Source organism: Mchenga conophoros, linkage group LG15 (assembly GCF_057382185.1).
Source record: "Mchenga conophoros isolate Kocher_MC1m ecotype Shallow Benthic linkage group LG15, M_conophoros_male_GT1.1, whole genome shotgun sequence".
Lineage (NCBI taxonomy): Eukaryota > Metazoa > Chordata > Actinopteri > Cichliformes > Cichlidae > Mchenga > Mchenga conophoros.
This window is the reverse complement of record NC_140540.1, coordinates 11,060,915-11,082,807: the sequence shown is the minus strand read 5'-3', so window position 1 is coordinate 11,082,807 and position 21,893 is coordinate 11,060,915. Positions and strand designations below refer to the sequence as shown.

The 21,893-nt window shown below is 38.9% G+C and overlaps 1 protein-coding gene across 3 annotated transcripts in view; it reads right to left on the bottom strand.

Annotated features, from left to right (window-relative positions):
• Positions 1-1,201: 1,201 nt before the first annotated feature.
• The window catches only part of fig4a (FIG4 phosphoinositide 5-phosphatase a), a 56,310-nt gene continuing 35,618 nt past the window's right edge, over positions 1,202-21,893 (bottom strand). For 2 of the 3 annotated variants that reach the window (XM_085246369.1, XM_085246368.1), the window contains 4 exons: positions 21,238-21,433; positions 13,070-13,158; positions 7,181-7,255; positions 1,202-2,230 (listed from right to left, as the gene is read on the bottom strand). In XM_085246369.1, coding sequence (XP_085102495.1) covers positions 2,053-2,230; positions 7,181-7,255; positions 13,070-13,158; positions 21,238-21,433 — 538 coding nt within the window. In that variant the 3' untranslated portion in view covers positions 1,202-2,052. Of the gene's footprint in view, positions 4,323-7,180; positions 7,256-13,069; positions 13,159-21,237; positions 21,434-21,893 lie in introns of all 3 variants that reach the window. The other variant, XM_085246370.1, reaches the window with a different exon arrangement.

Genomic DNA, 21,893 nt, shown 5'->3' with positions numbered 1-21,893 from the left:
GGTAAGGACAAAGCCTCCCTCATGTCCCTCTTGTGGTCTTGTGAAGGCAACAATGTGAAAAGACTCCAAGAGTCTCCTGCAAGGTGGGATGTGTCATTATCGGACTGTATCATGGATATTTATAGCACATATTTAACAATTTCCAGTGTACCCGTGGAAGGTGTGCAGATACTGAAGATACGTCCTTCCTCTCGTTCTCCTCCTCGTCGTTTATTTCTTAAAATATAGAAGAAAACATTTTTCGCCTTTATTTCCTCTGCTTTCTTTGTCACATCACATGCTGAGACAGCCGGCACCTCCTCCCCTATTCACAGACTCACGAGGCAGTGATGCTGAGACCAGTGGCCAGTCAGTACATTTACTGAATGTGTATGTGCATTGCTGGGAAGCAGTCCTTCATCACGTTTGCCTTTTTTTTTTTTTGACACCCGCAGTCAAAGGCCAAGCGCTAAAAGAGTGAGCAGAGAGTGAAAACAAGCGTGAGACAGAAAAAAGGGCAAAGGCGGTGCAAGATGGGGGGGGGGGGGAAAGAACCAAGAAGAAGTCACTACAGGAGAGTGGGAACACTTATAAAAGGCCACGTGAAAGCAGCAAGCGTTACAGTACTGTGCAAAAGTGTTGAGCCACCCATCATTTCTTTATCATATGCTCCAACACCACTGACTGAAATGCAACCCCAAACTGTTACAGAGCCCCCACTATGTTTTACAGATGGCACTCATGTTATACCTCTCCTGACACACGACCCATGGTTTGAACCAAAAGTTTAAAATCTGGATCTCTTTGAAATTTTTCATCACTCCATAAGACCTGTTGTTACAGTCCAGTTCTTGTGTAATTTGGCATACCTATATGCAAAGTCTTCATATAATAGTTCTTTGGGAATTGAAACCCAAACTGTTATCTTTGGTATTTGAATTATTTGATTTGAATGATGATGGCTTTAATGATGAAAGCAGTCAGGTGCATAGACTGACCTGAAAATGAGTGAATATGTAACCAAGGTCAAAAAGAGGACTTTAAAAGACCTTCTCAAAAAACTACTGTTCAAAACAACTTGTGGTACTGTCGTTTCTACCTGTACAAAGAGTGAAGTAAGATTGCAATAAAAGCTCTGGCAGCCAATAGAAAAAGTGGAAAACTAAAAAAAAAACAAAAAAAACCAACCCAAAACTCAAATAACATTCTGTCACACTGTTACTTTGTTACTAAATACAATTTTATTGTAGAACTAATGTACACAATGATTATCTGATCTGAGCATTTATGCAACATAAATTAGTGTGTGACTTTGTAAACTGGTGGCAAGGTTTGAAAAAACAAAAACAAATCAAATATCAAGCTATCACTGCTACGTTTTTCTGTACAGATCGTTAACAACACAAGAAGACAGTTTATTTAAATTAACCAGTGCACTCTTCAATACAGGACAAAACCCCCCTATTTTTAAATAATGCAAAAAAAAAATCTCAAAAGGCACTTTAAAAATGGTAAAGCTTAAACTGTTTAACAAAAGGAATGCAACACATCTGAGGAGGAGAAATTTCCAGGTTGCTGAAGAAATAAAAAAATTAAAAAAAACCCTCAAAAGGAAAGACAAGGACATGAACGTGTCCTGACCTCACAGACTATAACGACTGGCTTGTAAGTGCCCGACTCTTTCAAACCCCTGAACTCCAGTCTGTGATGCAGTTTAATGTGTGCACAGTTTTGAATGATAAATCTAACATTCAAAGTATTTCAATTTTGAATGACGCTTGTGGATCGCAAAAAATAAAAAGACTTCTATAAAAAAAAACAAACACCTTTCTTCAGTTCAAGTAGAGGCCAAGCGGAGTTCTCATGCACTGTTATCTTTGTTTTTTTTTTTTTTTTTTTTTTTTTTTACAGCCTTTACCATAGAAAACCCCCCACATCAATTTCAAATAGAACATTTTATTTTGCATTTGTTTGTAGTAGCAAACATGATTAATGACGACGAAACATCTTCAGCAGCTGATCGTGCTTCCCATTCACACTGGTAACAGAGATCCAGTCTGTATTATCCGTGTCTCACATATATCTGTTTTTGATGTATTCCCTGTACATCAACATGTCCTCTCTGCACAACGCCCTCACCTGGCCCTGACCGGTCATCACATGGCCCTCAAATACCTCCTGGCTGTTTTTGCCCACCTGTGGAGGTAAAACTGCATAGATGCTGTCCTCTGGGAAGCAGGACACTGGCTCTCTAAGAGAGAAGGAAAAGAAAAATGGGAGAGAAGCATGTGTGATTGGTGTATCACCATATACATTAACTTTAGGCAAATCACGTGGCTTAAGACAAGGCAAAAACAAGAGGTGGAAAGGAGTTTGTTTGAGCCAACAAAAGACTGTAAACTGCTGCTGAGAGGTGGAAACAACACGAGGAGGGTGAAGATGAGTGCTTTCACAGCAGTATTACTCATATTTTCCAAAAACTAGATTTTAAAGCATGTCTTACCATCTTCTGGGTGAATTATCAACTGCGTGCTTGTCAAGTCATCTATTCAGTTAGGCTTCCAACAACAGCTGAGGCCTGAGTGAGAGGCTGTTTAGACACATGGCTGCATTTCAAATGGCACCTGCCTCATGATGGGCTGTTTTCAAAGGCACAGCGGAGGCTCTCGGAAGCCTTGAGATAAATTATGAGCTGTGGAGGATGTTGTAGCCATAGAGTATATGGCTACAACCCCCCCCCAAGGCTGCTGTGTAAGAATCCTTAATTACACAGACTAGTCAGTAGTGCTGAAGGTAAAAAATATCTCTAGGCCAAGTTGAGAAAACAAATAGCATTTTTGTTTTGGGGCTTTTTATTGCAAAATGTGGAAAATGAAAACTACTGACTGATGCATTCATTCATCATAAACTGAGAAACCGCAATCCGTTACAATTCACTGTTTATTGCCCGTAAAATAACAAATATGACCGTGACCCTTAGGCGCAATCTGGGCGAAAAGCCCCGTGATGATTACTGTGTGTAAGTTTGATTAAAATCTGCCCAATGCAGCAGGAGGAGTGATTCCTGTGGCACAGATTCATCAGAACTTTGAGTGGATTTTACACACACACCTGAGACTTGCTGGAGAGATCTGACTCTAACAAGTCTCACTTGTTTCACAGCCTGCTACACAAAGAAACCGGTGCTGTTAGATGAGGTTAGAGGACAATATGTTTGATTGAAAATGAACTTCACAGTTTGCAGTGTGACTTAATACGACTATAAAGAGGTGGTGCTGGTGTTCAAATAAAGTTCTTATGAGATATTGATGTTGGCAGTTTAAATATGTGCATTTAATAATGAAAAGTGAAGCAATATTGATTACTGGTATATTTTTCAGATATATTTTCCTTTTAAATTTGAGGTTGTTTTTTTTTTAATAAATTTGCCTCTTTTATCCTCTTAAATTTGCTATTATTTCCTTGTAAAACTATCATCTTGAAAATATTATTTTAAACTTTCACTAGCCCTAATACATTGTCACATGAATAGTGCTGATATTAGTTAAACAAGCAAGAAATTTGATAAGTTGCGTGTACAGAGCTGGAAACATGGGTCACAATTTGGCTATTTTCAAACTTATTCAAACAGTATTGACAAGATTTGTGAATTTTTATTAGAAGCAGACCTTTTTTTACCCATAAAAATAATTTTTATTTCTTACTTTCTTGTTCACATAATATAAAGCAGAAGTATAATGTGTCTACAAACTCCTACAAACCATGTGAGCAACACTGAAAACATTTCAAGTAAATATGTTTGTGTTTTCAAATATTTCAAACTTCATCTTCTGGCCTGTTGAGCTTACTATTACTGTATAAACTGTTTAATGTCTGTAATTTGTACATTACATTTGCCTTATTATAAGACAACTTATTTTAGAGCATAGAAAAGCCTCAATTATACCTTCCACATGAGTCTGCTACAGTCCAAGTGATATAAATTTCATCATCAGCATGAAGGTCCATACAGATATCCACGTGCCAGCCTATTGTTTGTTTACACCACGTGGATTTGTCTGTGGAGGATTTACAGCGCACCAACGATGCATACACCTCAGGCGGCGAACTTGAAAGTAGTGTAAAAGGAATGATTACTCGGCCATTGAGCCCCCAGCTGTCCGTGTTCGAATTTGCAACGGAGTACAGTCAGGTCTTAAGGTCAAGACCTTCCAATACTGAAGACAGAAATCAAACAATCTTCCCATGAGCAACACTTGCCCCAGTGGTGCCGAAAAGTTCTTTTTAATGGGTAGAAACCTTAGAAACCAGATTCATGGTGGGCGGCCATCTGTCCTAACCAGCTGGGGTGAGAGGAGAGCAGAGGAAGAAAAGAGGGCCATTAATCTCTACACCTCACTGATGTTTCTCAACAGGAATGGGCTACAGTATTCATTTCTTTTCCATTTTTATCTCCGTCACTTGAGTCATCTTTGGCTGAGCCTGATGGATCAATAGAGGAACATAGAGGGAGGTGACACTCTAAAAGGCTTCTAACAGTGACAACACGTTTGGGGTGCTGTAACATCTTAGAATAGCACTGTTGCACAACAACAGACACACCTGTAGCACCCTGCGGGCCTGACACGAGGATGACAACAATGGCTGGATGGACTACTGAAAGGCCAGAGAGAAAGACAACGTAGATGAAAAGGTTTGATTCCCTGCTGATGGAGATTTCCTAAAAGAAAATATTGATACTTCTGCCACTTTTGTAAGATAAATTACAAATTTTCTCCTGTTCTGTAAGAAGGGATACATACAAGAAACTTTCACATTTAAAAACGGTTCACACACCAAAGACATACTAGAAACACATCAGAGGCATGTCTTTCATCATCCTTGAATTTTCCTCCTCCAAGTTGATTACATGTCCCCACTGTGTCTTTGTCAGCCTCTGTCAGTCTTCCTCTAAGTGACCATTTCTTGTCCATATCCTCTTCAGTTCCACATGACCATCAAACTTAGTCGATCCGAATGACAACCGATCTGGTTTTCTAGGAAATTACTGGCAATGATAACGAGTCGCATTCATGGTCTTCTTAGAAAACTGAAAGTGAATACCTTCCTCACCTCTCACCCATGCATTCAAACATAACAAGGGAAAGAAAACTAATTCATGAAATTTCTATCCACTTTTGCACTTTTTCATTCTGTAAAAAGGTATCATTTCTATAATGTCTGTTGAACAATACAACCGCTACCAATTCCCTCTGATGCAGTCTCTAAGCCATTTTCCCTTCAGGAACATTTGCTTAATAATCAACGTGTCTCAAAGTGTTTTTTTATTTTCCTGAAGCGAGGTTTTACTACCTTTTTTTTGCTGTTTTTTTACTACAACTGCAAGGAGCTCCCTCCACCTCCCTCCCTAATCTCACTGCAAACATCACAGTCGACAGTGACTCCTGCCTGACCTCATCTGCCAGGCTGTCCATGACCACTGCCAAGAGGGGTTCAGTGTCCTGCACCACAATTAAATATTTCATCACATGCTTCCTCATACAGTACCATAGCTCTTCTCTTGGTATCCTATAAAATCCTTTCACATGCTTTCCAAAATGACACATTACAGCTCTTTCTGATCATCTCTGTACTTCTTCATCAAAACTTCTAAATATGTAAAATTTGAAATCTCTAAACTAAACCGTGTCTTAGAGCCAACTGCGAGTTAGTATGGACTCTGCCTGCCAATCGTCACAAATTAACAAGTCATATCTCGTTTGTATAATCCATAAAAACATGATTAAAAACATCAATCTGTGATTTCTACTTTGGGAGGCTTTGGATGCTGAACTAATGGAGATTTGTTATAGGTAAATTGTCTTACTATAAACAGAAAGACAATTTTTTAAAAGAGAAAACAGCGGCTGAAAGATGGGAATTTTCCATGTACAACATATATGAAATTGGGAAGGCGAGTGCGGGAGTTATTTATAGTTACTCTTGCCAGGACAAAAAAAATTTGTATTTACTTGATTCAAAATGAGTAAGTAATTTTAGGGGGTTGTAAAGTAATTTTAGGGGGGTTGTAAAGCTGTAGCTTTTCCACATGATTTGATTTCTTTACACACAGGAAAAAATCCAAGTGAACTGCAAGCAAACCAAAATGTATCATTACAGAATATTCAGTCTGCTTATTGGGCATATATGTCTAGGGTGCGAGCAGTAAATACAGTAAGAAGGTGCTGTGTTCTGATCTACTGCATAAAATGAAGAATTCCTGCTCATGTCACAGATGGTTGCTAATAGATACAGACCCCAGCACATCGATTGCGCCTTGTTGCATCCCAGAACACAAAGCACATGTAGCTACAGGAAGTTTTTTTTAGCTCAAACTTGCAATGTATACCTGGTAGTAGGTTTGGAAAGGGGTCAAATCAAGTTCACAGAATCACAGACTGCTCTGGAGTTCATTTGGGACCACACAGGGGCCCCCTCCTCCAAAGGGTCTTAGTGTGGTTGTTTTGGCTCGCACTTACATGCGATTACAGTGTTCAAATCAGCACAAATGGACTGCGCCAGAGTTCGATTTAAACAGACTAAAAACTGGAGGTGCGCAAGGACCATCAATAAGTTTAAATGTTCAAACAAGTTTTTTGCACTTTCACAAGAAGACAAAACCTAGCAGGTATGAATGTTGATATATAAGAAGCCATCATGTAAGAAAATCACAAGTGCATGTAGAGGAGGAATTTGTTTCTAAACTGATTTATGTGTTTGCACAGGTGTGTGTGCATGCATGCCTTACAGCTCAAAAGACAGCTCGACAAAAACATCTTGTGCGTTTCCATGGCTGCACATTGCCATCACACGTGTGGTTGAACTTTGAATCTGGCTGAGGGATAAAAAAAAAAAGGGGAAAAAAAAACCAAACAAACACCATCTACGGTAAAGAGTGGACTGTCTGGGAAATAGCGTGTATGCAAAGAAGTGAAGAAACATATGACAATTAAACAGTGCGCAGCTAGAAGCCTCGACTGAGACCACTTAGTAGTGCAATCCTTCTCCCAAGGCTAGTGAAAATGTTGAGTGCTTTATAAAAGGGGTCATTTATAACTGCAAACCAAGAATACAATACCATACATTACACGTGAGCCAGGTTTATTGAGTTTGAGTACATGTGGCTTTTTTCCCCTTTTTTCTATTAATATGTTTTACTCACAAACAGATGATGTTTGCCGGGTTTATGTGTTCAGTTCTCTCCACTCTGTGCTGGCTCTCACCCAAGTGAGCAAACCTGCAGGAAAATACAAAACATAATACAGAGAATGAATGATATTTCTGCAAAATAAGCCAGTAGTGTAGGTGTGCATTGCTTACAAATGCTTCTGCCCTCTTCATCGTGAGCGGAACGATCCAAATAACCCTAATCTGTAATAGGGTCGTTATGGCTCTACCGAATGCTTTCAATTTAAGGCTTCATACTGTCTTCGGTGTTCAACTTGTCTTCTGAGATCTCTAATATTTAGATCTCACCATCATCAAATCACAAATTTCCCTGTAGGTCATTTTTCTCTCACAAAGACTCAATAATATGCAACTGCTGAGTCCCCCTCTGGCTGTTGCTTATGATTTTTAATATTAATGCATTGATTAGCAGAGCACTGGCTGCAGCCACCATCTTTGGAGCAGTTTCAACTTCAATAATGAATGCAATTTCATTCTCATTATGTGCCACTGTAGTAGGAGAATATGAACAGCATTCTTCACTGCAATTTGAATTGTGTGTGTTTTTTAAGGTTTACTCCCTTGCTTTAGTCACCCAGTATAAATGTGACTGCCATCGAAGTGCGATGAGACAGAATACAGACCTAAGTCAGTGAAGATGTTAAAATAAATAAATGTTTTGGTAACAACTAAATGTCAGGACCATTTTATTTATTGTTACGTTAACTACCTAACTTATTAGAAATTGCTCATACATTCTCGACCAATGCCACATTTCTATGTAATGCACATGCTGTATTTTAAATGTATGCATCAGTTTCAGTGTTTTGGTGTGTGTGAGACTGATTCATGATGTTTATGACATTCAAATGTTTGATTTTTCCATGTCATTCTGATCTATTCAAGCTTTTTTTGTTTTCATTTCTACATTGCATTTCTCTATCCGGTCGTTAAGTCTGACGTCACTAGCCGTGTCTGGGCCTAAACGCCGCTGCAGGTCCATATATCAAAGGATCACTATGGCATTACTGAGAGTTGAAAAACTGTCTGAAGTCTTTCATCTTTAATAAAATCATCAGCGTTCTGCTCTACCAGGTGTAACAATTGAGTTTAACATCCAGGCATCCATGAAAACGGAATTTATGAAATTTAACGGAGTTAGGAGCTAGCAGGAGGTTAGCTCGCTAGCTTCTATCTAAATACAATATAGCATGTTCTGACTGCGGGGCTTTGGAAACAAATTAAAACGTACAGCTCTGTTATCACTTCCAACATAAATGAAGACAGAAAACTAAACAGCAGTGACGTTTGTAAGGTTACTGAAGTTTGGCTAGCTGGTATATAATGATGTGCTACATGACCGCTAACGACACAGCTATGTTAGCATAATATAAACAAGCTAACTTTTTTTCCACTCGATAAAAGTTAACGTGAGTGTTCTCGGTGGTCAGGAACAAATGTAATCGCATGGCAGGATGCTGTAAAAGGACCAAACTTCAGCTAGGAGAACAACTGAGATAATCCATCCACAATATGAGGTTAGTCATTCATTGCTGCATGGGCTGGGCTGTAGTTACATCCTAAGGTTTTAAAAACTGAGCTTAAATAAATGATTAGCGGTAATAAAAGCCGAGGGAGGTCAACAGTGATCACTGACTGTTTTAGGAGCTTTTTGAGATTAAATAGAAGAAAATACATAACATTAAACATGTTAACAACACAAAAGCCATATTAAACGCAGACTACTTTAGGCCCGGAAGTAGGATTCGTCACGTCATCACTTAACGACCGGATAGAAGTGCTGAAAATTAAGTTAATCTGATTGGCAGTCAAGTCAAGTAAATTGTTTTTTTTGTGCTGCAAGTAGTTTCATCTACTTGGTGACAGAGTAAAAATAGGATGCCATGGGTTGTAGCTCAGAGGTCATCTACTGATTGCAAGGTTGGTTGTTTGTGAATGTTCAATAGAAAGCATTGAAAAAAGTGCTTGTATGAATGGCTGAATGAGGCATACAGTGTAAAGTGCTATATAAAAATCATTTACCATTCAACCTCTTTGCAACTAGAAAAAAATCGGTGATTGCATTTCATTTTTTTGCTTTTGCGACTGATTGCAAGACCAACTTGCAACTTGACCAACAATCACTCAGAAACATTTTGAAAGGTTCATAAACAACTGCTGCCTCATTTATAAATGCAAACAGGTCGCCAAAATGTTGCAATTAGTCAGAGTCAGTGTGTAGGAATGAGGGCACCTCTTTGAATCAGCAGACTCAATGAGCTGCCAACTGTTGTATTTTGATTACACTGCAATATGAAAGTAAGGTTGCTGAACACTTATATCATTTCGCAATTAAACGTCCATCTTACTTTAACATTTGTATAAGAATTTCAGTTATTGGTCAAGTTTCTGTTCAATCTGAATTTCTATGTACGCAAACTGTAACAGTTGCAAATTTTGCAAAGTTACCACACTGTTATATCAGAACAAGATTGTGTTTAATTCCCAACTTGACTCCATTCAATCTGATAGCAAACTGACCATCTAATTGCCAGATAAAAAGATAAAATAAAATAGTGAGGCGTGGCTAAAAACTATTGCACAGCACAGTACATGAGAGGATGAAAGCTCATGTTACATATCTTCTGATATAATAAACACATAGCATGTATGGCCCCCATTGCTTTAATGACAGCTTGGATGTGAGCTCACATAAACTCAAGAAGTTTGTCTTATCTTAAATTGAGGTTTTGCACAATGTTCCAAAAATCTTCCATTTTTTATCCAATGGGTTCCAGGTCAGGTGTCAGGTGCCCATTGGTATTTTATGGTCTTCAGCAGTTCTTGCAATGCCTTGAAGTGTGTTTGAGGTCTGCAGTCACATGGTCTTTTCCAAACTATAATGTGCACTTACTCTATAAACAGCAAAGATTCTCTTAAAAGAATAACTATCCACCATCTACAGTTCTACTTCAGTCATCCTCTTTGGATTTAGGACAGCAGTGTGAGGGGGAAAAAGCTATCAAAGCTTCATCCAATGATCATTCTGTATAAAACGTGCTGTAAGCTTCCAAAGAACAGACAGACAGTTGTGTTCAGATTCAAAGCCTGCTGATGGCTATTCACTGTGTCCTAAATCAGTGTTGGCAGCAAACAGGGAGAAAGTACAAAATGAAATAGAAAGGACTTGCAGAAAAGAGAAGGAAGGGAAAGGTGGAGAAAGAATAGTGAGGTCAGAGGCGTGATAAACCCGCCTGGTTGATGCTTGTTTTCAGGATGACCCATATCACCCTGAGGGGGTGGCTGCCTGTTCTGCCCCTGTGTCTTGAACACTGCGTTGTTCTGACTGATAATATTAAGTGCCTCATTCAGGATAAAGTAGACTTCATAGATTTTACTACTTTTATTGAGCAGCATCCGCAGGTGAAAATATCAGATTGTCCAATACTTTGACATTTGACCTGAATGTCTGTCGTTGACGCTAAAATAGTAAATTAGGAAGCTAAACCTTTTCACTTTAACATTCCAGCAGTGCCTAGTCATCTTATGACTAGAATAAAATTAGGACAGCAACCTTCTTGCAACCAGAGCTGTTGAATGGAAGACTCCGTTCACTTCAATTGACCATTTTTTCATTTTTATAGCAATGGCGGATCATGGTCATTCTGAAAGGTAGCAAGAATTGCTAGCCGTGGCATAGAGCTATAAAAGAACAGAAGTTTGAGATGCATTTCTAAAAGGTAGGAAGTTAAAAAAGAAAAACTATTTGAAGGCCATATGACCCACGTGACGACCCCAAACCCTTCAATCGGGCACTGATTGTAGTATCAGTAACTAAAGTTTGAGGGTTTGAATCATGATTTTATGATTAAACACGTCCCCTAATGGGACACAATCTGTCTCCAAACAATCACAGCCCAGCTTGACTGACTGCAGTCGCTCTCAGATTATCAAAGATTTGCAAATAATTGTTGTTTAATATATACACACAGATTATCACCATGGTACAACCCATCTGAGGTAGTATGTGCTGATGTTGACTACTAGTCTCTTTGCAATGTGGGAACTGACTCAACTGCTTATATTCCTAAATGAAAGCAGGGCTGCCGAGCACTTAAGTCTTTTTACAGTTAAATCGCCATCCTACAGCAACTACATCACTATTTGTTGAGGAATTCAGTAACTCGCAGACTGCAGATGCAAACATGACCCCTTTCACTTGCAAACTGATAGCAGAATGACAGAATAGTCTCTCTGTCTTATTGGCATTTTATTGCTGTCTTGATGCACCAAAACTTTGAAGAAAAAAAAACATTTCAGAGGCAAAGAGACTCCAAATAGCAATAATTGTATCTCCAACCACAGTTTTTCTTAGTGTGACTGAAGCATTAATGGACTAATGGAAACATTTTCATTTCATTACGCAGTCCAGATTTGCAGCTCAATCTTTTAATATAAACATTAGCCTCCTAAGACCTGAACTCTTTCACGGCATGCATTTTAAATTTTTCTTGGCCATTTGAGTTGATTGGGACCTGATGAATGTAAAAACAAAGAATTACCAGATTTTTTTTAACCTAATTTTTGTTTCTGAGACAAATGAGATCCACGTATGGTTTTAACAGTGGCAGTATAATGTCCTCGTAAGTGGATATCAGGCCCTTGTAGAGAAAAATTAACTATTTTCGTCTAGACATCCCAAAATGTGATGTCCACACATGTGGACGCCAGGTCCTGGGAGGTTAAATGAAATTAACAGGTGGGCAGTAAACATTAGTGCCACAAAAATCAATTCACCCCCTCCCAAAAAAAAATCTGAAATGTGGTCACAATTTCTTTCTTGAGAAACTGCAAGACAATTAATTTTGGCTTACTAGCTATGTGCAAAAGTTTTATTATAAATATTATTTCTAATATTTATCTTATAAATATACAATTTCTTTGGAAGTCACATATTTTGACCACCAAAATTGAATCTGTTCCCCTCAACTCTAAGTGACAATGTAATGTAATTTTCTCCTTGTATTCCTGTCATGTCCAGTTTATAAGACTGGCACTTCACAATAATATTCCTGACGCAATCTTTCCAGTTCGACGACACCACTACACTACAGTCCGAAAGGACACACTTGTTCAGTGTGAAAAAGTGCATTCTCATCAGCTCCAAATACTCAGCGCCTTGATGCACCTGCAGTGGGAGTATTTGGATGTGTGCTGGTGCCTTTGTCTTATTTTCATTTGCGTTGTTTTTTTGTTTTCACTGTCATTACGAGGTTAGGTTCAGGCAATGAGGATGTAAAGTTTTTCACTGGGAGTGACGGGATGGACGAGATCAGATATGAGTACGTCAGAGAGACAGTTCAGGTTGAGCAGTTTGGTAACAAAATTAGAGAGAAAAGGCTGAGATGGTCAGACATGTGCAGAGGAGGGATAGCAGATATAGTGTACAAAGGATGTTGAAGATGGAGCTGCCAAGCGGTAGAAAAAGAGGAAAACCTCAGATGTTGCAAAAGAGGACACACAGAGGGTGTGACAGAGGAGGATGCTAGAGATGGGGTGAGGATAAAGGAAGATGATCCACTGTGGCAACCGCTAAAGGAAGCAGTCAAAAGAAGGAAGAGGTGATTAAGTTCAGGCAACGAAGCTATTTTGTATAGCAAAAGGTCTTTGAGTGGGAAAAATAAAGATTACCCAGTTTGCTTAAATGTTATGTCAACAGATTCTTTGATGGATGGATGGCCATCTTTAAATTTAAAGTAATATTGCTGAGATTGCGTGAGTGAAATTGTGGGCCAGTATCTGTGATATGATGACTACTGAATATATGTTATTACATATTGTTATAGTTTTCATCCCTTGTATGTAATTAGTAGCTCAGATTTACCTTTGGTAAACGAGTAGGTCATCTTCAGAGGGAAACTCAGCCAGATTGAGTCCATAAGGCTCCTTTGCCATGTGCTGCTGATAAACCTCCTGAAAATGTGAAGAGAGACACAAAAACATACTTACGCATGTGGACAAGATAGAAAAAATATTTAAAAAACAGTTTTCATAAATGTTTAATCATGGCTTTTAAATGACCGCAAAAAAAAAAAAAAAAAAAAAAAAGTAAGCTAGTCGACTTATAACTATAAAACCATACAGACAAGGTCATCAGGTTCAGCTGCTTCTCCCCAACAGATTCAGTAATTAGGATGGCGCAAGGAGGTTAATCTTAGCAACTTCAAAAGTAATTTAATTGTTGGTGTCTGGTAAGGTGCTTTCATGTTCTTTCGTGCTTAGGGACATGCCCTCCTGGGGATCTGTCACACAGTGTTCAGTGTCTGTTGGGATATAATAATCATAATAAACAGGAGATCATAATAAAAAGGTCAAACTGGTTCAAGCTGACTGATCGGAATAGAATTAAACTGTGAGGCAACGGGGCATTTCAAATGTGACACTTAATTTAAAAAAAAACTCAACAGAAACTTTAATTTAGAGAGAACTGTAATCCTTAAAATACAATTATAAACACTCATCATTAATTTATTGTAGTCTGTAGTCTTTTCTTTACAATATAACACATATTAGGATTATCATTGCTATCAAGTGGGGCTGTGTAAATATAAAAACAATAAAATTGTAACAGAGTACCCTCCATTAACAGGCAATGCTCGAGCTAATTTATTTTATTGAAGAAATTGAAAATTGCCAAAGGAATCAAAAGGAAGGTGAAACAGCTGAAATGGTAGATGCTGCAGAATTGTGCAACACGTTTTAATCTTGATAAATAAATGATTAAAAAGTGGAAAACACAAAACATATCCTGTAAAACATCTTTGTTCTCAAAATTTGAGTTCCAATCCAACATCTGCTAGTTTTAGACCAGATTAACATGTCAATATTTTAACAAGATTTAGCAGATATATCTGTATAACCTTCCTGATTATTCAAAATGTCCTATAAAAAAGCATTTTCTAGGCAAAATATGATTTGTGGGGGTGTTTTGTTACATTTTACTCTGCCTATAGTCTCTACAGAAAAGGTAAAAACCTGTTATGTAACAGCATATACAGGATTTGCATGAACGCAGTCCGTTCTCTCACTTTTCTGACATTGCAGTAATATGTGCAACATAAAGCTTTCATTTTTCCCAGTAACTGTATTGATCTGAGCTGCAGGGAGGGGAGAATTACGCAGGGTGTTACCAGAACCATGTCCAGGAAAACAGCAGCTGTGAACACACACAAGATCACAATAATACACAGAGCCCTGATCAAAGACTACACGGGGATTCGCAAAACACTAACCGCACCATACACACCTACGTGCAGCACACAGGCGAGGGTGTTGTGCAGGCGCATATCTGCTTGTACAGCAACACACAGCAAATCTACTGAGCACATGCACGCTCAAATCGAGGTGGAATACCAAATGAGCATGTGTAATTACATGGTAAACGTAGTAATGATCCGATGTTTAAATATTTCAACAGTTGTGTGTTGTGCTGGCACCCTGGCAATCCATTCTCGGGGACAGGCTTGCAGGCAGCGACACGAGATGCACGAGAGTGACTGCGTGCGCCCAACACGTGAGCAAGCTGTCCGGCCCAAAATATTCATGACCAGCTCATTGCTCATGGCCACGAGAAGACAGGCAGGAAACCCAAGGAAAATACATCATAAATCAGGAGGAGAAATAGATGGATGGAGAAAGAGGGAGTGCCTCTGCTTTCAACTCTGAAGACCAAATGCCTTCAAGATATTTCTCCTTCTCGGTGCCACTGCCCAGATAAATCAAGCAAAGGTGCTTTTTCTTTTTGTTGTTAGAACAATGTTGTAGATTCAAAGCTTTGTGCTGCACAAATAGGACAATTACATGAAAAAATGTAATGAGTCTACCGATGAGACCTCAAGGACAGCTGGGACTTTCTACAAGAGCAGTCTAAGGTGCCAAGACCTTTAGTGAATTATAAAACAGGAGTAAGCCCAGGCTGAGAATAATGTGAAGATTTCCTAAATCAATAACTAATCTAAATGGCACCTAAAAGGTGGTGGATTAGCCAATTGGTTATGATCAACTCTGGGCTGGACCAATTACAATACATCCGTATTCAGGGGAAAAGGAACGCGATTAGTCCCGTACTTCAGCTAGAATGAAAAAAAGACACAAAGCTGGAGTTATTCTGTCTTTACGCTGTCAGCTGCCTCTTCTCCCCTCATTCTCCCTCCCTCCCTCCCTCTCCTGTTGCTACTTCAATCATGAAACTGATCAATGATCAGCTGATCGTCTCTCTTGTTTGTTTATCTCCCACTTTGCGCCAGAAACAGGAAACCAGCGGATGTTGCGCTAAACAACAACAGCAGCACGTTCAAGCTTGATCAGCTGTTGTTATAATTTATTTTAAATTAATTTCTAGTATCAGCTGATGTTTGCTGGAGCCACAGCTGTAAAAGCTGCTGCTCATGATATCGGTTTGGAAACATGAAGGTGATACAAATCATACATGTATATATACCAACAAGACAGTGTACATCACTGTCACAACAGCGTTTGTTTTAGTTTTGTCTTTTTTTCATGTCATGTCATGATGACTGTGAGCAGCTTCGGTAGCAAAGGCAATATAATAACTCTGAAACCAACAGTTTACACATCACTGGGGGCTCCTTCATGCATGACAAAGGTAATTTCTTAGAAACTGAGACATTTTAAGAGGATGTAGTTATCTGGTGCATCAGTCCTGTTGACACACTGACCTACTCTACCTGTGCTCATTAATGTGCTTCTTGGTCTCACTGTGCTTATAGGGAATCTGGGTCAAAACGTGCATCCAGTCCCCCCGGGACATGAAACAGATACCAATATAGACAGGACATGACAAAGGTTCGTTACTAATATCTACACACATACGCAGATTTTACTGCATTTGATGAACTATACAGTGATGTGTCTGTTTAGAAAGTAGCAAAAGCATTTATCAGAATCGCATATTGAGAATTTTTTTCAATGAAAATATTCCTTTTAGGCCTAAAAAGGTCTTACATGCAATCTACAGCTCTGCCTAATTTGGTATGCATGGATCTTGCCCAGTGTCAACCAGGAGAGGCTGTAGCTGCCATCAGTCTTAGTTGGATACATGGTTAAGAAAATGAATGGATGAATGCATCTCTAAGAATATCCACTGCAAGCTCTACTCACTCTCAAATTCTCTTGCTACATGGTAGGACGACGCAGTACTTACAGTGGGGCAAAAAAGTATTTAGTCAGCCACCGATTGTGCAAGTTCCCCCACCTAAAATGATGACAGAGGTCAGTAATTTGCACCAGAGGTACACTTCAACTGTGAGAGACAGAATGTGAAAAAAAAAAAATCCATGAATTCACATGGTAGGATGGTAGAATTTATTCGTAAATTAGGGTGGAATATAAGTATTTGGTCACCTCAAACAAGGAAAATCTCTGGCTCTCACAGACCTGTAACGTCTTCTGTAAGAAGCTTTTCTGTCCCCCACTCGTTACCTGTATGAATGGCACCTGTTTGAACTCATCTGTGTAAAAGACACCTGTCCACAGCCTCAAACAGTCAGACTCCAAACTCCGCCATGGCCAAGACCAAAGAGCTTTCGAAGGACACCAGGAAAAGTATTGTAGACCTGCACCAGACTGGGAAGAGTGAATCTACAATAGGCAAGCAGCTTGGTGTGAAAAAATCAACTGTGGGAGCAATCATCAGAAAATGGAAGACATACAAGACCACTGATAATCTCCCTCGATCTGGGGCTCCACGCAAGATCTCATCCCGTGGGGTCAAAATGATCATGAGAACGGTGAGCAAAGATCCCAGAACCACACGGGGGGACCTGGTGAATGACCTGCAGAGAGCTGGGACCAAAGTAACAAAGGTCACCATCAGTAACACACTACAACGGCAGGGAATCAAATCCCGCAGTGCCAGACGTGTTCCGCTGCTGAAGCCAGTGCATGTCCAGGCCCGTCTGAAGTTTGCCAGAGAGCACATGGATGATACAGCAGAGGATTGGGAGAATGTCATGTGGTCAGATGAAACCAAAGTAGAACTTTTTGGTATCAACTCAAATCGTCGTGTTTGGAGGAAGAAGAATACTGAGTTGCATCCCAAGAACACCATACCTACTGTGAAGCATGGGGGTGGAAACATCATGCTATGGGGCTGTTTTTCTGCCAAGGGGACAGGACGACTGATCCGTGTTAAGGACAGAATGAATGGGGCCATGTATTGTGAGATTTTGAGCCAAAACCTCCTTCCATCAGTGAGAACTTTGAAGATGAAACGAGGCTGGGTCTTCCAACATGACAATGATCCAAAACACACCGCCCGGGCAACAAAGGAGTGGCTCCGTAAGAAGCATTTGAAAGTCCTGGAGTGGTCTAGCCAGTCTCCAGACCTCAACCCCATAGAAAATCTGTGGCGGGAGTTGAAAGTCCGTGTTGCTCGGCGACAGCCCCAAAACATCACTGCTCTCGAGAAGATCTGCATGGAGGAATGGGCCAAAATACCAGCTACTGTGTGTGCAAACCTGGTAAAGACCTATAGTAAACGTTTGACCTCTGTTATTGCCAACAAAGGTTATGTTACAAAGTATTGGGTTGTATTTTTGTTATTGACCAAATACTTATTTTCCACCCTGATTTACGAATAAATTCTTTACAAATCCTACCATGTGGATTCATGGATTTTTTTTTCACATTCTGTCTCTCACAGTTGAAGTGTACCTCTGGTGCAAATTACTGACCTCTGTCATCATTTTAGGTGGGGGAACTTGCACAATCGGTGGCTGACTAAATACTTTTTTGCCCCACTGTATCTGCAAGTGATTAATGTCCTTAAATTCATCAATGCTGTGGTCACACTAAGGAACAGTGGTTAGAGACGTCAGCACGACCACAGCTATTGCGACTGTGTGCACTGAATTTGGAGTTTCATCGACTTTGAAATGTTTTTTTTCACTGACGGGGACCAGTCACTGAAACAGCCACAACTACCGTCTTCTCATAGATTTGAAAAGAGAAGAGAAATGCCTCCACAAATAATAATGCAGTTGCTTGATATAGGAATAAAACTAGAACACAACCTGTTGGCAACCAGCTGAGTCGAGTTCCATATTGCAAAGAGATGCGTTGAGCAGACGAGTTGCAATTGTGTTGTCTTTGTGTTTACAAATTCAAATCATTTTAAAACTGTTACCAATTTGCCTGAGAGTGATTGCAGTAAAACGAGTACTGACTGTCATGATATTGATATGGTAACGGTAAAGAGAGTAATTGATGGTATTGTAAAACCACTACAATATATTTTTAATTTGTCTTTCCAGGAAGGGGTTTTTCCACAAAAAATGAAAGTTGCAAAAATTATTCCTATTTATAAATCAGGTGAAAAGCATTGTTTTACAAATTATAGACCAGTGTCAGTACTCTCCCAGTTTTCTAAGATACTGGAAAAACTATTTCTAAAAAGATTTGATAGCTTTGTGGCTAAACATGATTTGTTGGCAAATTGCCAGTATGGGTTTAGAAATAATAGATCAACAGTTTTGGCATTGATGGATTTAATGGAAGAAATAACAGCATGTATGGATAACAAGAAGTACGCACTTGGAGTCTTTCTAGATCTAAAAAAAAGCATTTGATACTGTTGACCACGAAATTCTAAAAATCAAACTGGAAAAATATGGGTTCAGGGGTGTGGTACTGGATTGGATAAACAGCTATGTGATGAATCGACAGCAATATGTACAAATAAATGAGTTTAAATCTAAATTGATGGATATTGAATGTGGAGTACCTCAAGGATCAGTATTAGGTCCGAAAATGTTTATTACGTATATAAATGATATTTGTAAAGTATCGAAGATACTAAAGTTTGTAATTTTTGCAGATGATACCAATATACTTTGTTCAGGTGCGGAATTTCAACAGGTTTTGGAGGTGATCACAGAGGAGTTAAAGATATTAAAGAAGTGGTTTGATAGAAACAAATTGTCCTTAAATTTAAATAACAACAAAATTTATGTTATTCGGAAACTATAAGAAAAACATTAACATTGAAATTTGTGTCGATATAATATATATCTAGAAAGGGTTAATGCCATAAAATTTCTTGGTGTGATCATTGATCAAAAGGCCTGTTGGAAATCACACATCACTTATGTGAGGGGAAAGTTAGCACGGGGCATTGCTGTCTTGGGGAAAGTAAAAAAATTTCTGGATAGGAAAATATTGTATATGTTATATTGTGCTTTGCTATTACCATACATGAGTTATTGTGTAGAGGTTTGGGGAAATACATATAAAAGTAATATTCAGACTATAATCATAATGCAGAAAAGGGCCATTAGACTAATAAATCAGGAGGGGTATAGGGCTCACACAAATGCACTCTTTATTAGGACGCAAGCTATAAAATTCCAGGATCTGGTGAAGTTTAAAACAGTGCAAATAATATATAAGGTAAGGAAAGGGATGCTCCCAATCAAAATAAGTAAATGGTTCTTAGAAAGAGAAGGGAGGTATAATTTTAGAGGGAAGTGGAATTTAAAATTACAAAGAGTAAGAACAACATTGAAAAGGATGTCTATTTCAATAGCGGGAGTTAAATTCTGGAATGAGTTAAAAGAAGAAATAAAGGTCAGTAGTGATATAAACCAGTTTAAAATAAAACTCAAAAAAGAAATATTAAATAAGTATAAGAATGAAGAAAATGCAATTAACCCAAGACAGCAGTCAAACTCATGTTTATTTTCTTCTGCAAATTAGCAAATCTAAATATAGTTTTAGTTGAACATGTGAAAATATTTTTTTGAGATGTTATGTTCTAAGTTGAAGGTATTGTATACGTTTTTGTGGTTCAAATTTAGATGATGAGGATGTAAACCTGAGGGGGTAGGGCTAAATAAGTATATACTTCTGCCTACTCCTTTTCAAACAACTGTATGGAATGATTTTATGAAATGTTGGTGAATGTATATGTTTGAAATAAAAAAGAACTGAACTGAAACTGAGTCAGACTGACTTTTTGGAGACAGGTAGCCTCCCACCAGGTGACCCATGAAATCCATTTACAATCAAAAGTGCAACATACTCAACCTCTTGTTACTAGCCGGTTGCCACAACTACTTGCAGGCAAAAGAATTCAGTGCAATCATTGGGTAAACAAATTCTTCCTCACTGCCTCTCGTATTTTATTTTTTTTAACTCTAGTGTGATTTTAGGCTTTTAATGTGAGTGTTAGGGAGTTTCAAAGCTGATTTGGACCATAAAATCTACCTTGGCAAGAAACCAAAAAAGAGAACCGAATCAGTCATCAAAAAATTAAGGCAAGCCGGAAACCCGCTGGTGACCTCTCATCACCTGATGTTCTAAAAGCAGCCAAAAATCCCGAAGCACATGCCCCACATTCTCACCCAAAGGGACCATCAAGGACATCAAAAAGGTTTACACGCTATCACAATACACGTGCACAGAACCAGAAAAACCAAAATAAAAACAAATGGAATTATGCAGGATTGATTTGTTTCCTTTGACAAGCAGAGTAGTAGCAGCAGTAGATTTGTAAGCAATAATACAAGAGAGGAAACTGTGCAACTATCTCAATTCATTTCTTCAATGCGTTAGAAGAAACAAACACTATTTAGAGCCTCAGCTCTATCACTGACACCGATTAAGGTGACGTCTGCTCTTCCGTCTGACGTAAACCAAAACAAAGAACTAATTTCTTCTGGGAGACTTAAGGGAGGTGGGCGAGAGAGAACACAACCAGGGTGACATACTCATACTGGAACGCAACATTCATTTGAGGCCTAAAATATAAGCAGTTAGCAACCCAGCATAAACTGAGAAGTGCTGGGAGGTCTTTAGACAACATAACATATCCTTGAATTATTAGAGGATATTAACTCGTTAAACAATTACACTCAGAAGTGAAATTATTTTTAATTTATTTAATAAGATCCACAAATTCAAATCTGATAGCTTCCTTTAATATATTTGGGGATTTGAATCTGCCTTGTTAGGACAGTGTTTGTGTGTTCATACCTCCTGGGTGCGACTACTCTCTCCAGACTCCGTTAGCAGTTTGATCGGTGTGGATCGTTGAGATACAGTCCCCTCATCCTCACGGTCCTCCTCGGAGTCATCCTCTGATGTGCTAGATATGGCCTCCTCACTCGGGGGAGGAGGTGCGCTAGCTGCAGTCTTCCTCTGGAGAATCGTCTCCTCTTTACTGCTCTTGCTGTTGCCAAGATCCACACGCATGCACACAGATCAACGTATGTACAGTATAAACACATACAACTATCGTTCATGTATTGTACATTTTACAGTTTAGTCAAGCAGCAGAATCCCGATTATTTTTATCATGTCTAATGAGTCATCAGATCAGAAATGGCACCATGTTCTTCCACAACATCTCCCAGCAGAAATGTGACTAAACATGTAACTGAAACAGACTTCATGGTTCCCAAAGGCTGTACGAGTTTGAGCCCATGATCTCTGTATACAGAGGATTCTGCAAATGTTATCCCTGACCGCAATATTAGGAGGAGAACCTTGCAAAGCAAGCAAGAAAAAGCAGATATGAAGGATAAGAGTAATGAAACACAATTCTTATTCTCAGAAAAATGGCAACAGGTACACAGAGCAGCTTTTGGGGATGTAGATTAGCTTGTACAGGGAAAGCTATCTGAAGCACA